Genomic DNA, 23,472 nt, shown 5'->3' on the forward strand with positions numbered 1-23,472 from the left:
GATCTAATATAATGATGGTGATCGTACCTCCCCACACTTTTAACATACAAGGGATTTTCTTAAAATCTATATATTTATAGATACAGTTTAACTGTTTCAAATGATTGTAGCAGACTTTGAAACAAGCAGAATTAAGAACAATTTCAAAATAACATAAGGTTATGAACATTTCAAAGGAATTTACAAATCTGTATATCTGTGTGAAGGAATATGTTAAACATGCAAACTTTAACCTACATAAGTCAGTGCACTGGGTAAATCTTTGTGAAACAAGACTGGTTGCATGTAACCTTCTTTTTTGCTCTATATATGAATGTTTCCAAACTTTATTTTGCAAGCTTTGTTTATAACATTATTTTCTGTCCTTCTCAAGACACACCCATATTTGCCTTTACAGAGGCAGAACATGTTTTGTAACTAACAAAATCTAAAATTTAATACCACCATTTTCTCAGAATATATATGCAGGGCCTGACTTGGACTGTAGTTACAGTAGTTTGAACTATAAAGATCACTTGTAAGATACTAAAAATTAGATTCCTTTATGTTCTGTGTATTCAATTTCACCCAAGGAATAATTAAATCAGAATTCACTTTATTGGGCAGGTACACTAATGTGTACTAGGAATGTGTAGTATTGGTGCAAAATACAAGGAAAACACAGAATACAAAAGATAAATATAAGAAGATTAATATAAAATGTGATGTAGCATTCAGGGCAATACAAAAATAATAAAGAGAATGTAAGATTAAAATGTTCAGTAGTCAAGTATGTGATAGATAATGCTCAGATACAATTAGTAAGAATACAGTAATCCCTCCTCGATCGCAGGGGTTGCGTTCCAGACCCCCCTGCGATAGGTGAAAATCCGCGAAGTAGAAACCATATGTTTCTATGGTTATTTTTATATATTTTAAGCCCTTATAAACTCTCCCACACTGTTTATAAATATTCCCCGCAGAGTTATACAGCATAATCCATTTGTATTCTCTTAGATATTAGGTAAGATTCATTGAAATTATGTATATAAACACACTGTTTATATACAGTAAAACCTAAATATTATTTTAAAGATATTGAGTGTCTCCGATATCACATATGTTACAGCCATTACGATAGACAGGCCACCAGCAATAAATACGTACAATGCAAGAAAAATAGTATACAGTAAATGTGTGTACAGTGACACTAAACGTACGTACATGTACTAAGTACTGTAAGTAGAAAATTAATTATGGTTACTCACCAACAATGACACGATGACTTGTCCGATAACAATGAGTTTTATTTTACTGCACAACAAAGGAGAGCGTTACAGCCCTTAAAGGAGCCACTTCAGGCGATTGTGTAGCACTGCCGTTGTTCTTCTTCTGGCAGTCTTCAATCCAAATCCCTAAAGCAGATTCCATCCAGACTACTGCCTTATTACATCCACTTACAACTTGTTTTGCACCCTGGTTAAAAGGACACTGCAGCCGTAGATCTTATATTCCTTTCCTACTTTTTAAATAAAAAGAATCGTAGCCTTCAACAAATCCAAAACGTTTACCTTTTCGGCAATCGTTAACATCTTCTGTTTGCGCTTGGCACGGCCCTGAAGCAGTAGCAGATCGTTTTGGAGCCATAATGAAAGGCTTGACTATGCACAAAGATAAACACAAAAGAGCACAACTCTTTACACAGCGAAACACGTTGATGCTGAATGAGCGAGATGAGACTTCCTGGTTAACACTGCATTCAGCAAGCAGGAACTTAACTGCGTGCTCTGATTGGTTAGCTTCTCAGTTAGGAGAACTTAACTGCGTGCTCTGATTGGTTAGCTTCTCAGTCATCCGCCAATAGCGTCCCTTGTATGAAATCAACTGGGCAAACCAACTGAGGAAGCATGTACAGGAAGTAAGACGACACATTGTCCGCAGAACCCGCGAAGCAGCGAAAAATCTGCGTTATATATTTAGTTATGCTTTCATATAAAATCCGCGATAGAGCGAAACCGCGAAAGTCAAAGCGCGATATAGCGATGGATTACTGTACACGTTGCACGTAGAAAAATACTGTTTAGGTGAAGTGTTGTTTTAGCTTTCACTGCACAAAGACATTTTCCAGACAGATGTCTTTGCAACAGGTGATGCCCTGGGTTAGTCATTTCAGCAATGATCTTCCTTACACCAGACTCCTATAGGACTTAAATGTGTAGTAAGTTACAGCCTAAGATCCTTTCACAGGCTTTGATGATGCATTACAGATTGGCCTTAGCCTGAACAGAAGCAGCACCAGACCAGTTATACAGTACATCCGCAAAGTTTTCACAGCGCATCACTTTTTCCACATTTTGTTATCTTGTAGCCTTATTCCAAAATGGATTAAATTCATTTTTTTCCTCAGAATTCTACACACAACACTCCATAATGACAACGTGAAAAAAGTTTACTTGAGATTTTTGCAAATTTATTAAAAATAAAAAAATTGAGAAAGCACATGTACATAAGTATTCACAGCCTTTGCCATGAAGCTCAAAATTGAGCTCAGGTGCATCCTGTTTCCCCTGATCATCCTTGAGATGTTTCTGCAGCTTAACTGGAGTCCTTTTTTGGTAAATTCAGTTAATTGGACATGATTTGGAAAGGCGCACACCTGTCTATGTAGTCCCACAGTTGACAGTTCATGTCAGAGCACAAACCAAGCATGAAGTCAAAGGAATTGTCTGTAGACCTCCGAGACAGGATTGTCTCGGCACAAATCTGGGGAAGGTTACTGAAAAATTTCTGCTGCTTTGAAGGTCCCAATGAGCACAGTGGCCTCCATCATCCGTAAGTGGAAGAAGTTCGAAACCACCAGGACTCTTCCTAGAGCTGGTCGGCCATCTAAACTGAGCAATTGGGGGAGAAGGGCCTTAGTCAGGAAGGTGACCAAGAACCCGATGGTCACTCTGTCAGAGCTCCAGAGGTCCTCTGTGGAGAGAGGAGAACTTTCCAGAAGGACAACCATCTCTGCAGCAATCCACCAATCTGGCCTGTATGGTAGAGTGGCCAGACGCAAGCCACTCCTTAATAAAAGGCACATGGCAGCCGGCCTGGAGTTTGCCAAAAGGCACCTGAAGGATTCTCAGACCATGAGAAACAATTCTCTGGTCTGATGAGACAAAGATTGAACTCTTTGGTGTGAATGCCAGGCGTCACGTTTGGAGGAAACCAGGCACCACTCATCACCAGGCTAATACCATCCCTACAGTGAAGCATGGTGGTGGCAGCATCATGCTGTGGGGATGTTTTTCAGTGGCAGTAACTGGGAGACTAGTCAGGATAAAGGGAAAGATGACTGCAGCAATGTACAGAGACATCCTGGATGAAAATCTGCTCCAGAGCGCTCTTGACCTCAGACTGGGGCAACGGTTCATCTTTCAGCAGGACAACGACCCTAAGCACACAGCCAAGATATCAAAGGAGTGGCTTCAGTACAACTCTGTGAATGTCCTTGAATCTGATTGAACATCTCTGGAGAGATCTTAAATTCATGTGCACCGACACTTCCCATCCAACCTGATGGAGCTTGAGAGGTGCTGCAAAGAGGAATGGGAGAAACTGGCCAAAGATAGGTGTGCCAAGCTTGTGGCATCATATTCAAAAAGACTTGAGTCTGTAATTGCTGCCAAAGGTGCATTGACAAAGTATTGAGCAAAGGCTGTGATTTGTACATGTGATTTCTCAGTTTTTTTGTTTTTAATCTGCAAAAATCAAGTAAATTTTTTTCACGTTGTCATTATTGGCTGTTGTGTGTATAATTCCGAGGAAAAAAATGAATTTAATCCATTTTGGAATAAGGCTGTAACATAACAAAATGTGGAAAAAGTAATGCGCTGTGAATACTTTCCGGATGCACTGTAGATGAGGTCAGAATGGATTGTTTGATGGCTGTGTATAATTGGAGATGTTATTGTCCCACTTAAGATTTTGTGACGGTACAGTGCCCAGAAACTTAAATGATTCTGTCATCTCAACAGCTGAGCCATTTATGGCAAGTGATATGTGAGTAGGTGAATTTTTCCTGAAATCTATGATCATCTCCTAGGTTTTTTTGAATGTTAAGGTCCAAATTATTAATTATGGCTACAACACAATGTCAGATTTTCCACCTCATGTTGTATATGGACTCAATCATTGTTTGAAATGAGTCCTATAAGTGTTATGTCATCTGCAAATTTAAGAAGTTTGAAATGTGAATCGCCAGAGAGAGTCATTTTGTATAAAGAGAGAAAAGTAAGATCGGAAGGACGCGTCCCTGCGGTGCCATAGTACTAAAGGTTAATGGTTCAGAAGTGTGTGCCCAACTGCACATACTGTTTCCTATCTGTAATAAAGTCTGTGATCCAATAACAGATTGAACTCGGCAGGTTGAAATGGGTGAGTTTCTTATCTAGGAGCTCTGGGATGATTGTATTGAAAGCGGAGCTAAAGTTCACAAACAAGGTTCTCGCTTATGTCCTGTCTTATCAAGGTGTTGATAAATAAAGCTCAGACCTAAATTCACTGCATTATCCACAGACCAGTTGGATCTGTATGCAAACAGAAATGAGTCCAGGAAGTCTTTTGTAGTGTTCTTGAGGTAATTCAGAATAAGGTGTTAAAATGTTTTCAATACCACAGATGTTAAAGCTACTGGTCTGTAGTCATTTAGGCCTGTGACCTTTGATTTTTTTTTTTTTTTGCCTATTAGAATGATGGTGGAGGTCTTGAAGTAGGTAGGAACAGTGCACAAACCCAGAGATTGGTTGAAAATGTCTGCAAATACTATAGACAACTTGTCTTCACAGTGCCTGAGTGTGGAAGTGGAAATGAAAATAAGGTCCGGGTCTGTAGCTTTAATATTTTGCTTTTTGATTAAGCTGCTGACTTCTTTTGCAGAAATGACAGGATGGGAAAGCTGAGAAGTCCAGAGTAGTATACATGAGAGCATCAGGTAGACTTATGTCCCATTGTCCTTCAAAGCAACTGTAAAACTGATTAACTAATTACTCAGGCTTGTTGGATCAGCAGAACTGTTTGATGTGTGTTTCTTGTAGTTAATGACCTGTTTAATACTAGAAAACCTGAAACTTGTTATTTTTTTTCATTGTACCTGACAATGTAGTTTCTTATCACTGCACTAATAACCCCCTTTTGTTTTGCAAATGTATGGTTTAGTAGAATGTAGCCTGCTACAACCCCCCTGTTCAGATGAAGACATCGACCTGCTGTGGTCGTCACAGCTGAAGTCTGTGTTGAAGTATTTATCTTGTGATATGTTTGTAAGGAATTATGTAGGTCATAAAATATCGTCAAATTTGAAATGCATACATTTCATGTATGATCCGTGTCTTAACGATTTGAGATACAATGACAGGGGAAATACGAAGCAAGAAATGCTGAACACAAAGCTAAAACAGAAAATATTTTAATATGTTATAGGAATAACAACATAATTTTAATGTGAAGTGTAGGATGTGTGAAGCCCAAATATCCAAGAAACACTTTCGCAAAAGGTATAACAAAACAAGCATGCTTTTATTCAAGAATAAAACTGAAGAAAAGAGAAATTGCTTAATTCACGTATTGCAAAAGCCCAATTATCAGTCAGTACAAAGTAAAAAGTTTGCATACATGTGTGTGTTTTGTGCATTTCATTTTCAAGCAGTTATTGTTCTGGAAATGCTGCTGTCACGGATCTGTGCAAATGGTGCAGTAGATAAGCTACCGCATAGTAATAGTGAGGTAATAGATTCATATCCTGCGTCATCTCTGTATTGTTGCGCTTTGAGTAGTGAGCTGCTATTATTATTATTATAACAAAAACATACATTTGATGTGAGTTTGTAACATCCTGTGTAAATTTATGGTACTTCGCACACAGACATTCATATCAACTTATCATTTGAACGATTATTTTATTCAGTTTTATTCTTGGATTCTTGAATTTAAAAAAATCATTTAAATGACATGATGATGTGAACGTCCATGTGTGAGGAAAAGTAACATCCACCACAGACACTGTGGTGTCTTTTTGCTCAACGAGACACGAAGAAGAAATCATTGAGCTGCATTTTGTGTTTCTGCTTTTATCCCTTCAGAGCAAATCTTTACAAGTACCATAAACTTATTGTTGGGCTCAAATCAAATGTATGGTTTTATTATATAATAACAATAATAGCAGCTCACTACTCAAAACAGTACATATGAAAAGGACCCAAGATTGAACCCACAACCTCTTGATTATGAGGCAGCAGTCCTTACCTCTGTACCAGCCAAATGGACGTGGCTACTTCGTATTGATTGAGAGTTTTTACACATTGAGAGTAACATGTAAATTAAACAATTTTCTTTTTCTTTGGTTATTTTCTTGAATAAAAGTGAGCATGTTTTGTTATATATTTTGTGAAAGTGTTTATTTGATATTTGGACTTCAGTCTTCACACATTATACACTTTACGTTAACATTTTGTCAGTTATTACTATAACATGAAACATGTTTCTTGCCTCGTATTTCCTGTCCTCCTACATTTGCACAGATCGTTGTAGACACATGAAATGTATGTATTCCAAGTAACGATATCTTGCACTATATGATTCCAGACACCCAGATAAAGAGACTTCATCTCTGAGAATTTTGCTTCTGATTTGACTTCAGCTTCCTTAGTGGGGTATGACACATTTGCAAAACAAAAATGCTGATGAGGAAGTGTAAGGGAATTTAAGGTGACCTGGCATTACGAATATTTTCGTAGGATTCAGGGATTCTAGTGTTAAAGCCTCCCCAGACTGATGGACTGTAATTTATAGACAATTGTTCCTGCAGCTTATCGAAGTTATTTCTTTTTGTACCTTTGATACCTTTCTCCAAGATATACTTGGCTTTCCTGTATTCCTCATGATTGCCAGATCTGAAAGCATTGATAAGCATTATTGATAGCTGCATAGCAGTGATCCAGAATACTGTAGATTCCGGAATATAAGCCGAAAATTTTGTCATAGATTTTTGGCTTGGAGTTTGGGGGTCGGCTTATACAACGAGTATCGTTTCAGATTCAAAATTTCCAGCGCAATGCCGGTTTTGCCGATGAATACAGAAGTAATTAATGATGAAACCACAGCGCATCTTTCAGATGAAGAAGTAACTTTGCATGCCGGTACTTTAAAGAATTTAATCAAAAAAGTGTTTTAGTTGTTTATTTTATTAATAAAATTTATAATAAATTATCGTGAAGTTTAAGATAAAAAAAAATTTTTGTTTTGATTTACGACCAACATCTTGCGTTACGACCTGAATGCGGTCACGTGTATCCACTTGCGCGATTGTAAACAAACAACTGTTTGTTAGTAAGTGTCAGTCGGAGCCCAGATACATGTGTTTGTGGATGTAATTTCGGTCATTGCAGTGATTTACCTATATATATAATTCACTAAGACCATGCAAGCAAGACACATAATTGCTAAGGAAGTAAGAGAAGGTAACGAAAGCGATCACAATCGAAACGAAGATGGAAATTGTGTGGAAATATGAGAGTGCTGTTCGTGTGACCGATCTCGCTAATATGTACAGCATGTCGAAATCCACTATCTCGACAATTTTATAAAGAAAAGATTTGCGTAAGGAGGCTTCTTCTAAACAATAACCTCCTTCCGTCTCATTCTCCTCCTCCTCCCTTTCTGCAGCCCAAAGATGTCAAATTAAATGGTGAGTACAGTATAAAATTGTTGTTTCTAGAATAGAATAGAATGCCTTTTATTGTCACTATACACATGTACAATGAGATTAAAAGCAGCTCCTTCAGTGCAGACATATGTGTAGAACACAACAAGTAAATAAACAAATGGTGCGAAAAGATGCAAAGAAGTTGCAAGAAAAAAGTTCTGTATAGGCCTTGTATGGTTGTTTCTTTAGCCTTAGCATAACGCCGGATCTGCGGCCCCGCTTCTGCTTTCTTTTCCTCCATCTGCGTCGTCTCCTAGACCCGACAACAATTCACGGAGAGCCCGCTGGTTTCGCTATGTTGTCTGGAATGTTGTGCGTGTGATGAAAAACACTCGATACAGATGTCTGGCTCTGGACACCGATGTCTATAAGGTTCTGACGGGTGTAGTGTATGTTCGCCGAACCGATCGTGCACAAACCAGCAAAAACAACAAAAAAGTGCACTAAAAAGTAGAGCCCTGAGTCGATGCGGCCATGTACGCCGCCATGCTCCTAGCTTAATCTAGCCTATTTCTTAAATACCGGTCATCGGCAAATACATGTAATTTAGTGGGTAGAGAAAGGGGTCGGCTTATATTCCGGGATCTACGGTATTTCCATTGCTGGTAGAGCATTTTTTTGCTGTTGATATTTAGGAAGGACCTGGTTAAAATCACCCAAAATAATGATTTGTGAGCCTGGGTTTTCTTTGTCAATCTCAGAAATTTATATTAGTGAGTTGCCACAGTACTTTGTGAGCATTGGTGCAAGCGCAAATGTCACCACCGGCTAGAATTAGAATAACCAAAGCTTTGTTTTCTCCATGGTTATTAAAGAAATTGACTTTTATTTTAAAACAATTTGTTCTGGTGCCTTCTTTCTCAATTAATTATAAAGTTTACTGGCTTTCTCATAAAAATTCCAGACTGGGATAGGAATATTTGTCTGTGGCAGAATTGAGAAAAACATGCAGTTACTATAGAGTTTTATTGTGTAGCTTTCAGATTGTTTCTGCAGGTAGCCCTAGTGCCTCTAGAGCTTTGTAGCACATTGCCACTAGTTTAGATTTGTCAAGTATACATAATTTTTAGTTGTTCATATGTTTTAAACTTAGATTAACCCTGAAATGGATTTTTTCCCATTTCAGTTTTGGTTCCTGTATTGCATTTGCGATCCTGCACTAAAAAATGTTGGTTCAGAAAATGGACAAATGAATATGGGATTGGGAACAGTAAATAAGTGATTCAGACTCATTAAATACAAAACATTTGCTATATACATAAATGTAAATTTATTCTCTGTTCAAGAAAGTTAGTGCACATGTGTTAATTTTATTGTAAACTAGCAAAATACCCGCGCTTCGCAGCGGATAAGTAGTGTGTTAAAGAAGTAATAAAAAAGAAAAGGAAACATTTTGAAAATAACGTAACACGATTGTCAGTGTAATTGTTTTGTGACTTTTATGAGTGTTGCTGTCATCAAGGATTTGATTATCATTATTTCTTTCAATCAGGTTCGTATTTGGAGGATGTGTTGTGTTCAAGTTACATTCCGTGTTTGTCAACTGTTGTAAAGATATCAGGTTTCATTCATCGATTCCTTTCTTACTGCATCAATAAGCAGCTCATCTTCCTCTTTATTTGAGACATCACACACTGCATGCAAGGGTTTTTTTTATTTCCCCCCTGTCTTCCTTTAGCTGGAGATTGACTTTTTCCACCGTGTGCTTTGTTTCCGCAGTAGCTGCACTTATGAGTATGCTTGTATGCGTCACTCGCTTCATATTCTTTTGCTGCCTTCTCAATTGTGTAATGCTTTTTTGTTCAGCGCTTTTTGGAGCTCTTGCTTTTTGTCTGTGTACTGCGTTCACAGTCAGTTCACGTGAGTCGCTCGGACTACATGCATCGAAGGTTCTGAGCTGTGCTTGTGCTATCTCGTGCGATGTCCACGGCTTTATTTAAAGTTAGCTATGACCCGGCACTTAAAGGTTTCTCTCGCAGTTGCTCTCGCTGAGTTTGTGCCAAACACCACCCTGACCATGTCATGTTCGTTTCCATAAGCATAGCTTTAAACCCGCGAATATTTAGCGGTAGAGTATCCTATTGGATTGCCGCTGACGGGCGTCCTTATATAGGTAGGTACTCAATTACATGGGAGGCGTGACGATGAGAGACTCAACTCCACCTCACACGGCGATGGAGCTGCAATGGCCGGTATATATGTACATAAGTAGGTTACAGTTATGACTGTTACGTGTAGAATTTCGAAATGAAACCTGCCTAACTTTTGTAAGTAAGTTGTAAGGAGTGAGCCTGCCAAATTTCGGCCTTCTACCTACACAGGAAGTTGGAGAATTAGTGAGTCAGTCAGTGATTTGCCTTTTATTAATTTAGATATGTATTAGAAACTGACCAAAAAAGAGACCAAAAATGTTTTGAAGGGTTTTATTCCTAAAACCAAAATGCAACAAAATATATTTGCATCCTTGCCTGAAGCTTGGATGCATTAGTTTTAAGTCTACCATTTGAAGTGTTAAATAGACTACAAATCGTATAACCTCTGTACATTGTCCAGTAAAACCAATATAAGTTTAAAAATGAAAAGATGACATTCTAAATGAATCAGTCCTCTCAAAAAATAAAGATACCACTCGAAGTATTTGTTAAAAATACAATATAATAGAAAATCCAGAATATGATCAACTCAATGATTTTTAGATGTTGGTGTTATAGCAAGCACAAGCTATTAATTAATGCAGCCAGCATATCTGCTACATAATATAATTTGCTTCCAGAGGAATTGCTACAGTACGTTTTCTGATACGGTCTTACAAAGTAAAGGAGAAAAAGCAAGTGTTTGAAACTGCTTTTACATCACAAACAATGCACCACTGATATACCATAACAGCTTGAAAATTTAGTAAGTGCAGGATGGGCATGCACATAGGCAAATAAACGCCTTTGAACAGTCTTCAGATAGCAAATTACTATTTATTTGACTGTGAAGAGAATGTACAGTTTTGGAAATTACATTTAGCTTATGTATATTTTTCAAAATATTTTTTAGAGAAATAAGTGTGCATCACTGCCTCAATCAAAACATTTTCTTCACAATGAACATTAGTTTACAAAAATATGAAATTTCATATTGTGTCTATAGTAGCAATTTAATTGTATTTCTGTGCAGAAGTTTAATAATATACATTTGGTAATTTTCTTAAATTAACCAGTCACTTTGCCCATGACATAATAAGTTTGTCCTATTTTCTATATTTTAAACAAATTGTTCATTTCTTATTTGTTTTTCCTTAATTTTTACAGGATAAAACAAGAGTTGTATCTCCTATTATTGATGTTATAAATATGGATAACTTCCAGTATGTTGGAGCCTCTGCAGACCTGAAAGGCGGTATGGATTTTGACATTTTTATTTTCAGAAGAGAGGAAGTATTGTTTCCTATATTCATCTTTTAGTAGTTAAACTCCACTTAAGTGTAGGGATAAAGAACAGGTTACACTCCAGCCCATAATATTATGCTGTTAAACCACATTATTGCCTTTTTGATTAATATGCAGTGGGTATAGAAAAGAACCACCCCCTTTGCAGCCTGAAATGAAAATACACACACACAAAATATCTTCCCACCTATATTTGCTCAATGCAACTTGTAACAGCCAAGTGTGACGGTGCAGGTCGGCTACACGCTCCCATTTTTGTTTTGGGAACCCAACACCATCGATAGTCACGACCAGGATGAGGGTAAACAATCAGAAAGCAATGGGAAGATCTGAAAAGTGCTCTAGTGCTTTTATTAAAAAAAAAAAAGAACAAAGTGTCAAACAATGCAGTATAAAATGTTCAGCAAATAAGTAATCCCATCAAAAGGTGTTCAGTGGAGGTTAAAAATAAATCAAATATTCCTTTAAAAAAGAGGTTAAAAACATGGGAGGAAACTGTCCTTAAAACATGAGCCCTGTTTGCACTCCTTAACACTAGAATTACCAGAGCCTATGAAAAAACTCGTAGATCCGTCCCACCTTAAATCGATTCGCACTTCTCTGTCAGCGTCTTTTGTTCTGTAAATGTGTGGATAAGCAGTAAACAGCAAGCAGCCTGCTATATATAGAGTGAGAAGTCAAACAAAATGACACCTTTTATAAATACTAGATCGTTATTTGGAACACTTACATTTCATGTGTTTTCCGTGTCTACAGTGATCTATGTAAACACATCGTTAAATCAGAAACTTTGTTTTAGTAATAATGATAAAATGTAGACATGAAGTGTATAATGTGTGAAGCCTGAATTCCAAATATCAAAGAAACAGTTTCACATAAGGTACAAATATAACAGAACAAGTGCGCTTCTATTCAAGAATATAACTGCAGAAATAGAATTAGGGTGCGACATTGACACGCATTTGCTATGATCGCTTCGGTGGCTCAATGGTATCAACTGTTGACTGGTAATCAAAATTTCTTGGGTTCGACCCCGGGCGAGTCCATTTTAAGAAGTAAGCTGCACGTATTCTTACTATTTTAAAATAAAAACATACATTTGATTCCATTCTGTAGCAGCCTGTGTAATTTATGATACTTTTAAAGGTTAGCTTTGTTTTTTGTTTTTTTTAATTCAGTTTTATTATCTCAGCTGTTTTCACGATCCCAACACCCCCCCGACCCCCTATTTGACACTGCTGTTTTCACATAGACACGCTATAACAGAGGTCAACTCAGATCAGGACGACGGTTCTAAATTGGATCAAGAATGCACTTTTGCCATTGCTGTACTTTGTATATGTACATGGGACGCTCTGCGCTCTACTTGTAACTTCACGCTGTAGGAAGTAAGTAAATAAATAAAGGTAAATAACTGGAGCTTATTCAGTGCAGCCTTCTTGTGTACGATGTCAATACAGCATGGAGAAAAAAAGAAATACATATATGGGACATTGGGTATAAAATTAATCCGAAAAAACATCATCGCACTAGTGCAACATTATTTGAAAACTAACAGCGTTAGATCGTATGTGAATTTACGTTGCTGCTGTTGCATAAAGTCAGATCAGGAGAGGCGTGGGGGGGTTGTTAGAGCGTGATTGAGAGAATAAAACTGAAAAAAGCTAACTTCTACAAGTATCATAAATTTATACCCAATGTCCCATATATTTGTCTCTTTCTTTTTTTTCTCCGTGCTGCGTCAACATTGTGTACCAGAAGGCATGAGCTTATTCAGTGCAGCAGGAACACTCAATAAAACTGAATAAATAAAATAAAGTGACGGTGAGATACGAAGAAGGCAGATTCACCAGCATTTGTGCGTCCGCTTTTATCCCTCCAGATCAGAATGTCCAGTTCCATTGCCTCAAAACACTACTCACATCTACAGTTATTCTCAGTTTCAAATAAAAACTAACAGCGTCAGATCCTAAAGGCGGTTTGTGTATGGTGATCGTGACTGGGAGGATAAAAGTGAAATAAAAAAAGTAACTTTTTTTTTTTTTTTTTAATATAAGTACAGTACTATAAATGTACACAGTCTGTTACAGACACAAACCTACATTTTGTAACAGTTATAGATAGATAGATACTTTATTAATCCCAAGGGGAAATTCACATAATCCAGCAGCAGTATACTGATACAAAGAAACAATATTAAATTAAATAGTAATAAAATGAAAAAATAAAAAAAAATAATTAATGTTAGCATTTACTCCCCCGGGTGGAATTGAAGAGTCGCATAGTGTGGGGGAGGAACGATCTCCTCAGTCTGTCAGTGGAGCAGGACAGTGACAAAAGTCTGTCACTGAAGCTACTCCTCTGCCTGGAGATGACACTGTTCAGTGGATGCAGTGGATTATTCATGATTGACAGGAGTTTGCTTATGCCCGTCGCTCTGCCACAGATGTTAAACTGTCCAACTTTACTCCTACAATAGAGCCTGCCTTCTTAACAAGTTTGTCCAGGCGTGAGGCGTCTTTCATCTTTATGCTGCCACCCCAGCACACCACGCGTAGAAGAGGGCACTCGCCACAACCGTCTGGTAGAACATCTGCAGCATCTTACTGCAGATGTTGAAGGATGCCAACCTTCTCAGAAAGTATAGTCTGCTCTGACCTTTCTTACATAGAGCATCAGTATTGGCAGTCCAGTCCAATTTGTCATCCAGCTGCACTCCCAGATATTTATAGGTCTGCACACAGTCACCTCTGATGATCACAGGGTCCATGAGGGGCCTGGGCCTCCTAAAATCCACCACCAGCTCCTTGGTCTTGCTGGTGTTAAGATGTAAGTGGTTTGAGTCGCACCATTTAACAAAGTCTTTGATTAGCTTCCTGTACTCCTCCTCCTGATGCAGCCCACAATAGCAGTGTCATCAGCTAACTTTTGCACTGGCAGGACTCGAGTCATATTGGAAGTCTGATGTATATAGATTGAACAGGACCGAGAAAGTACAGTCCCCTCGGCGCCCTGTATTGCTGAACACAATGTCAGACCTGCAGTTCCCAAGAGCACATATTGAGGTCTGTCTGTAAGATAGTCCACAATCCATGCCACCAGGTGTGAGTCTACTCCCATCTCAGTCAGCTTGTCTCTAAGGAGCAGAGGTTGGATGGTGTTGAAGGCGCTAGAGAAGTCCAAAACATAATTCTTACAGCACCACTGCCTCTGTCCAGGTGGGAGAGGGATCGTGTAGCATATAGATGATGGCATCCTCCGCTCCCACCTTCTCCTGGTATGCGAACTGCAGAGGGTCGAGGGCGTGGCGGACCTGTGGCCTCAGGTGGTGAAGCAGCAGCCGCTCCATGGTCTTCATCAGATGTGACGTCAGAGCAACAGGCCGGAAGTCATTCAGCTCACTAGGACGTGATACCTTTGGGACAGGAGTGATACAAGATGTTTTCCAAAGCCTTGGGACTCTCCCTGTTCCAGGCTCAGGTTGAAGATGCGCTGTAGAGGACTCCCCAGTTCCAACGCACAGGCCTTCAGCAATCGTGGCGATACACCATCTGGACCGCTGCTTTGCTGGCACAAAGTCTTTTCAGCTCTCTGCTCACCTGGGCTGCTGTAATTGTGGGTGGGGATGTCTCACCTATGCTGGTATCAGCAGAAGGATGGTTGGAGGATGCAGTACTCGAGGTGAGAGTGGGTTAGTGATCAAACCTATTAAAGAAGTTGTTCATTTGGTTTGCTCTCTCCACGCCTGTCTCGATGATGGCACCCGCTCGAGCTGCAGCCAGTGATAATCTTCATCCCATCCCACACTTCCTTCATGCTGTTGTTCTGCAACTTCTGCTCCAGCTTTCTCCTGTACTGCTCTTTCGCCCTGAGCTGGACTCGAGTTCCTTCTGCACGCACTTGAGCTCATGCTGATCACCACCTTTAAAAGCCCTTTACTTCTGGTTCAAAAGGCCCTTGATGTCACTTGTAACCCATGGCTTGTTGTTAGCATAGCAGCATACTGTTCTTACTGGAACTACAATGTCCATACAGAAGTTGATGTAATCAGTTGTGCATTCAACAGCCTCTTCAATGTTCTCACTATGTGACCCAAGCAATATATCCCAGTCTGTAGTTCCAAAGCAGTCTCTCAGAGCCTGCTCTGCCTCAGGGACCACTTCCTGAATGAGCGTGTAGTTGTAGGTAGCGCCTCACTCTTGGTTTGTATTGAGGCTGAAGCAGAACCAGGTTATGATCTGCTTTCCCAAGCGCAGGCAGCGGGGTGGCGCTGTATGCGTCTTTAACGTTTGCATACAGTAGGTCAATAGTCCTGTTTCCCGAGTGTTACAATCCACATACTGGGAGAAGGCAGGTAATGTTTTGTCCAGCGTTACATGGTTAAAGTCTCCAGCGATTAGCACAAGTGCCTCAGGGTGCTGCGTTTGTAACTTAGCAACTGCGGAATGGATGATGTCACTCGCCATCTCGCGCTTGAGGGGGATGTAAACAATAACAACAATCACGTGTCCAAACTCTCTGGGCAAGTAATAGGGACGCAGACTTACGGCCAACAGTTCGATGTCCCTGCAGCAATTTGAGATTTTAACGCTTACATGTCCTGAGTTGCACCACTTTGTATTGACATAAAGAGCGAGTCCTCCACCTTTCTTCTTTCCGCAGGTACTTGCGTCTCTGTCCGCTCTAACTGTGCTAAACCCGGGTAGCTCCACGTTAGCATCTGGGATGGTAGTTGTTAGCCACGTTTCACTAAAACACAGCAAGCTGCATTCTCTGTAGGTTCTGACATATTTCACCAGCACAGCCAGTTCGTCGATCTTATTTGGTAGTGACTTCACATTTCCCAGGATCACAGAAGGCACTGACGGTTTATAACGCCATTTTCTCTCAAGTTGTCTCGATTTAATCTTATCTTTTATCTTTGCACCGGCTCGGCTGCCCCGAGCTATTACTAAAATATGAAAAAGTTTCTGTTTTAACAATGTGTTTGCACAGATTACTGTAGAAATGGAACACACATGAAAACCATGTGTTCCAAATAACGATCTATTATTTCCACTCTAAAACTCCAGCAGTTCACTCACTCCCAGATAATCAAACAAGGCATGAGCTGGGAGAATTTTGTGAACTTTCTTTGACAGTGGGGGGATGGAATAGCTGGCTACTTGCTGCTTGTCTTAATCGTCATATTTACAGGACAAAAGACGCTGACGGAGAGGTGCGAACGGATTTAGGGTGGGCCGGATTTACAAGTTTTCTCATAGGCTCTGGTAATTCAAGTGTTAAAACTGACGTCTCCTTGATTTAAACCTAAGGGGTCCTTGCGGCCACCCTTACACGGTGTTCCTAGGCTTGGGGCCCATGTAGCCCTCTCTGGATCCTGGTAGGGAACCACATCAAGCTTCCAATTTCCTCTGCCAGGCTCTCACCCCTGTAGTTCATGGTACCACCTTCAAGATGCCTCTCACTCCACTGCAGCTCCACTGCCTCTCTAGGGTGAATCTCTCCAACTGGGCAGTGATTCTGCCACTCCAGCTCCCAGGTCACTCAGCTGGAGTGGTCATCAGCCCCCAAGCACCAGTCACTCACTCCCTTAGGGACTTTCCTCCCAGCTGCCTGCTTCTCTGCCCCTCATCCGGTCACTTGCACCGGATCTCTCCGCCTCCTGCCTTCAGCCTCTCCATCTTTTAACCTCCTTTCATTTTCTTTTTCTCAATCTCTCTCTTTCTTTCCATTCGGCCTTATTTCTCCCTCTAGCACTCAAGCTTCCCTTTTAAATCCAGGGATGTGGCACAGCTGCTGTTATCAGCAGCTCTCACCGCCAATTAAGATTGTGGGTGATCCTGCACATGTGCACTGAGTACAGGGCCATCTACTCCTGCATTGCGCATGGGAACCATTCTCTCCACGTTACAATGCCCCCACACAAAGATCCAAGAGCAGCTATTTATTTAAAATTCACCCACCAGCCTCAGACCTCACTTTGCCACACCAAGTGAAAGATAATAGCAACAGTTCAGAAAAAAAAAAACAATCACTGAGATGGTTAAAAGATCACCCCCTCCTATAAAACACTTGTAAAATTAATCAGAAGTAACTAATCCCTTTCACTATTGCACACCAAGCTAATTGGTTTCCACCTGTGATCAACTGTAATCATTCTGATTAATACAATATGAAAACACATATTCCTATTGCATTCCAGTGCTTTGAAGTGCAGCTGAAAGCAACCAATCAACTGTGGGTGGCAATGCTCTTTCAAAAGATCTGAGGGATAAAGTTATAGACTGGCATAAGTCAGGAGTTGGATACATAACATTTCAAAGACTTTTTCAATCTGTAGGAGTACAGTAAAGTCCATAATCAAGAAGTGAAAAGTGTTTGGTATTACTAGGACCCTTTCTGGATCAGCCTGTCCATCCAAACTGGATGGATAAGTGAGGAAGACACTGGTCAGAGAGGCTACCAAGAGCCTATGGCAACTTTGAAGCAGTTACAGAAAATTTTGGCAAAATGTTGTCATTGTGTGCATGTTAAAACAATATCACAAATGTGGTTTGCAAGATAAAAGCCACTTCTCAAGGAAAGTCTCAATTGAGCCATTTTAAGTCTCAATTAAGCTTTGCCAATATGCACCTTTGAAGATCCTGAGGCCAAGTAGAAAAAATGTTATGGTCAGATGAATTGCAGGAATGACTTTAAAATTGCAGTCCACCAACAGTCACCATCTGGTGTAAATTTATAGTACTTGTAAAAGTTAGCATTTTCTTTCATTATTCACTTTTATTCTCAGTTACATTCATACATTCCCCCCCCCGCCCCCTTTACATCTGGAACAGCTGTGTTGTTCTAATGTGTGAGTCAACATTTCTGGCGTTGCTTCTGTTCTCTTTCTGCGATGTAGAACCTTTATCCTCATCTGAGTTCACCTCTGTTATAGCATGTCTTTATTTGAAAACTTAACAGTGTCCGATCAGGAGGAGCACGAACATGATTGAGAGAATCAAAGTCAACAATGAAACAAAACACTATCTTTTACAAGTATCATAAATTTACAACGGCTATTACATCCAAGTAGACGTATATGTGGGTGTGTGTATCGTCCCAATATCTTTTACTTTGGTTAAATTCTTGAAAAAAGCACACTTGTTTTGTTATATGTGTCTTTTTTGAGTGTTTATTTAATAGTTGGACTTTAGACTTCACACATTCATGTCAAAATATTGTCATTAGTTACTATAAAAAGTTTCTGTTCTAGTTACAGTCATATGAAAAATTTGGGAACCCCTCTTAATTCTTTGGGTTTTTGTTTATTATTGGCTGAGCTTTCAAAGTAGCAACTTCCTTTTAATATATGACATGCCTTATGGAAACAGTGGGATTTCAGCAGTGACATTACATTTATTGGATTAACAGAAAATATGCAATATGCATCATAACAAATTAGACAGTTGCATTAACTCTTTTAGGGCTAATTTTTTTTGTTTCTTATCTCCCTGGGCTGAATATTTTTCCAAAAACTAACATTTTTTAAAAAAGAACACAAAGCAATTGTTTGACATATCAAATCAACAAAAAAAATTTACTTTTGACAAATGTTACTGTCTTGCATGTTGTATGAGCCTGCATACTCTATGATTTTACATACATATCACATACATTTTACACAGCCAAGTCCTGCAAAGTCTGATCTCGCTCAAAGCAGCCAATTTCAGTCATTGCCACATTGCACTGCTTACAATACGTGTTGCTTTGGTGCCTACTTTTCAGTTGTCTGTTGCTGCACTTTCTCACATATATTGTTAGTGTGTACTGTAGAGAGACAAGTCACCCTTTTGCCATTGTGCCATTCCACTGCCACCAAGTTTTCTGCCCGCATGAAAACCGTATTGTCACCTCTTTTCATCTTCTGAAACTTTGTGAACTTTATGCATGGCATTATAGCCTGGCTCACCCCATGGGATTTGCTTCTGTTTATTACAGAAGTGAATAAAACTTTGCAGCAGCACGTACCTATCACCATGCTGCATAACCTGTCCAAAGCCACCAGGGGACAAAGCACGTTTGGACCAATGCTCCCTGAAGTTATATCACCAGTTCTGTCCCATCTCTATTTGTAATACCACAGCACGCTTCATCTCGTCTTTTGTTGTGGGTTTACACTTTGAAAAACGAGAATGCGATGCAAACACAACCCTTGATTCAAAAAATTTCTCTGCCTACCTGTTTATCTCGTCGAGCAGCCTGAAGTACAGCAGCTGGTGGTCTGTCGTGTCCAACAGCAAGCCATGCCGTCTTGCAGCCCAGCAGCCAGATCGGCTCTCAACGGATCAGTGTCTGTGTATTTATCCCACGCGAACCTTGCCGTAGATGCATCAACTGCGCGAAGGCGCTCAACTGGCAGCAGATCTGCTGGCGCGGCATCGGCTGGTGTTTGATCAGTTGATGCCGGCTTCTCACTCTCTTGCTCGATCTCCTGATCACTGTCAATAAAATCCGATTCTGAAAAATAGGAGTCTGACTCCGCGATCATGCGCAAAACATTGTCTGACAAGTGTTTTCTTTTCTGCACTCTCTTCGCTCCCTCATCACATGTGGATGCCATCTTGCCATTGTTTACATTTCACAACTCATGCACACGCAAGGATTAGTTGCCGAGTCAACGAGTGTAGCATTCCTCCAAGCACAGAGTGAATGCCTGTGACATGACAGTGAGATTTGTCGCCATTAACAGCTGATTATCGCCCTTAATCCGTGGATGTCGACTTTAGTCGACATGCGCCCTCAACCCCTCCTGTTGACAAAAGTCGACATCCGCCCTAAAAGAGTTATTTTGGGCACCCTAACAGAGATATTACGTTCATATTTAGTTGAGCCTCCTTTTGCAAATATAACAACCTCTAGAGATGCCTCCTATAACCTTTGATGAGTGTCTGGATTCTGGATGGAAGTATTTTTGACCATTCTTCCATACAAAATCTCTCCAGTTCTGTTAAATTTGATGGCTGCTGGGCATGGACAGCCTGCGTCAAATCATCCCATAGATTTTTGATGATATTCAAGTCCGGTGACTGTGACGTCCATTCCAGAACATTGTACTTCTCCCTCTGCATGAATGCCTTTGTAGATTTCAAACTGTGTTTTGGGTCATTGTCTTGTTGGAATATCTAAACCCTGTGTAACCAAGTTTTTTACTGATGCTTGAATATTTTCCTGAAGAATTTGTTCATATTGGGTTGAATTCATCCGACCCACGACTTTAACAAGGGCCCCAGTCCCTGAACTAGCCACACAACCCCACAGCATGATGGAACCTCCACCAAATTTAACAGTAGGTAGGAGGTGTTTTTCTTGGAATGTGGATTTGTTCTTCTGCCATGCAAAGTGTTTTTTGCTATGACTCATCAGTCCAAAGCACTTTGTTCCAAAATGAATCTGGCTTATCTAAATGAGTATTTCCATACAACAAGCTACTCTGTTTGCGGCGTAAGTGCAGAAAGGGCTTCTTTCTCTTCTCTCTGTCATACAGAAGTTCTTTGTGCAAATTGCGCTGAATTGTAGAACAATGTACAGATACACCATCTGCAGCAAGATGTTTTTGCAGGTCTTTAGAGGTGATCTGTGGGTTGTCTGTAACCATTCTCACAATCCTGCATATGCCGCTCCTGTATTTTTCTTGGCCTGCCAGACCTGGGTTTAACAGCAACTGTGCCTGTGGCCTTCCATTTCCTGATTACACTCCTTACAGTTGAAACTGACAGTTTAAACCTCTGAGGTAGCTTTTTTTGTAGCCTTCCCCTAAACCATGATACTGAGCAATCTTTGTTTTCAGATCTTTTGAGAGTTTCTTTGAGGATCCCATGCTATCACTCTTCAGAGGAGAGTCAAAGGGAAGCACAACTTGCAATTGACCACATTAAATACCTTTTCTCATGATTGGACACACCTGTTTATAAAGTCCAAGGCTTAACAAGCTAATCCAACCAATTTGGTGTTGTAAGTAATCAGTATTGAGCAGTTACATGCATTCAAATCAGCAAAATTACAAGGGTACCCAAATTTTTGCACAGCTAGTTTTTCACATTTGATTTAATTTCATACAGCTAAATACTGCTTCACTAAAAATCTTTGTTCGGAAAACACCGTAGTACTCAGATGTTCCTAGCAAATGAATGACATACCACTGTTTTTTTTTTTTGTTGAAAGTAGCGTAAATTATTATGCAGGCTGAGAGGGGTTCCCAAACTTTTTCATAGGACTGTATGTGTTCAACATTTCTTGCCTCACATTTCCTTTTATCCTACATTTACACAGATTGTTGTAGACACGGAACACACATGAAATACAGTCTATGTTCTAAATAATGCTATATTATTTGCTGTATACAATTCATGGTACTTCACACCCATATAAACAGACTTAAGCTGGGAGAATTAAAGCTGTGTCGGTAGGGGATGGGATAGTAGGCTGTCTACGGCCGGTGCTGATCAACATATTTGCAAGACAAAAGACATTAATGGAGAGTTGCGAAGGAATTTAAGGTGGTCCGGGATTGAGTTTTTTCGTAGGCTTCAGAGATTTTAGTGTTAACCTAGAGGAGCATTAGTGCATCTCCAAGTTCCTCTCATATTTCAGAACTTCTCACCCTGTCATGAACTGTGAGCTACAAAGCCCTGCAAAGGACCCTAATTCTGGTAACCTTTTTTTTTTTTTTTTTTTCCTTTCTTCCTTCCTCTACATAGACATCTGCTCACTCATGTTCAGTAGGCAACAATCCACTCTTTTCCAGGAGGGAACAGTGACCTTAAATTCAGAAGTGCACGTTCTCATTGAACGAGAGAGAATTTGGGTTTATGAACTTTTAAATTCATAAAGTTGAAAATGACACACAGTTATTTTTGATGATTTCCTGTATGTTAGGAGCTGGATGTTAAACTGTAGACAGACACTTCCTTTAATAAATAAAAAAATATAATTTGTTAACATATCGGCTATAGAGGATAGTTTTTGTACGTACAGTCAATCAAATCTGTGTTGTCTGGGTGTATTTCTCTTAAAAAGGTGTGATCTTATGAATTTTCTTTCCTCGTTCGTTTCTTGGCTAACAAACTAAACACCTTAGAAAATGTACCTTGTTTACCTAAAACTCTGATTTAGCTGAAAACGGAAATAAACATTTTGCCTTTCTTTATGCGCTTACCAGTGCCTGCATTATTTTAAATTAATTGGTTAATTGCTCCGATTTCTTAAGAGTTTATGTGTATATATTTGTAGTATGGTGTGTATTTTCTATCCATCCATTTTCCAACCTGCTATAGCCTAACTACAGGGTCACGGGTGTCTGCTGGAGCCAATCCCAGCCAACACCAGGGCGCAAGGCAGGAGACAAACCCCGGGCAGGGCACCAGCCCACCGCAAGCCCTCACACACACACACACACACACACACGCACACACTAGGGACAATTTAGAATCACCAATGCACCTAACCTGCATGTCTTTGGACTGTGGGAGGAAACTAGAGTACCCGGAGGAAACCCACGCAGACACAGGGAGAACATGCAAACTCCTCACAGGGAGAACCCGGGAAGCGAACCCAGGTCTCCTAACTGCTAGGCAGCAGCGCTACCCAATGCGCCAACGTGCTGCCTGGTGTGTATTTTAAAAACTGAAAATTTTGAACAGTTTTTCCATTTAAAATAACATAATAATCCTAGGTTCTGCTAATCCACTTAAGGTGTGATGTATTATTTTACTAAAAAAAAAAAGTATTTATGCAACCCTTGATGCAGGTTTCCTTAACACTAGAATTACCAGAGCCTACGAAAAAACTTGTAAATCCGTCCCACCTTAAATCGCTTCTTAAAATCGTTCACAGCTCTCCACCAGCGTCTTTTGTCATCTAAATTTGTTGATAAAATCAGGCTGCACGCAGCCGGCTATTCCATCCCCCCACCGACTTAGAACGTGCACAAACTTCTCCCAGCTCATGCCTTGATTGATTTTCTGGGAGTGAAGTGGAGTTTTAGAGTGAAAATAATAGATCGTTGTTTGGAACACACGCATTTCATGTGTGTTCCGTTTCTACAGTAATCTGTGTAAACACATTGTTAAAACAGAAACGTTTTTTATATTCTAGTAGTAGATGACAAAATGTAGGCATAAACTATATAACGTATGAAGCCTGAAGTCCAAATATCAAATAAATACTTTCGCAAAAGGTCCAAATCTAACACAATAATTGCGCTTTTATTCAAAAATATAACTGCAGAAACAAAAAGCCACCTTAACATGCGTCATTGACACCCAT

At 39.8% G+C, this 23,472-nt stretch overlaps 1 protein-coding gene across 1 annotated transcript in view; it reads left to right on the forward strand.

Annotated features, from left to right (window-relative positions):
* galnt2 (UDP-N-acetyl-alpha-D-galactosamine:polypeptide N-acetylgalactosaminyltransferase 2) overlaps window positions 1-23,472 on the forward strand; it is a 296,051-nt gene that overhangs the window by 109,215 nt on the left and 163,364 nt on the right. Inside the window, exon 8 of the mRNA XM_039748294.1 lies at window positions 11,026-11,113. Coding sequence (XP_039604228.1) covers window positions 11,026-11,113 — 88 coding nt within the window. The remainder of the gene's footprint in view (window positions 1-11,025; window positions 11,114-23,472) is intronic.

Source organism: Polypterus senegalus, chromosome 3 (genome assembly GCF_016835505.1).
Source record: "Polypterus senegalus isolate Bchr_013 chromosome 3, ASM1683550v1, whole genome shotgun sequence".
Taxonomy (NCBI): domain Eukaryota; kingdom Metazoa; phylum Chordata; class Cladistia; order Polypteriformes; family Polypteridae; genus Polypterus; species Polypterus senegalus.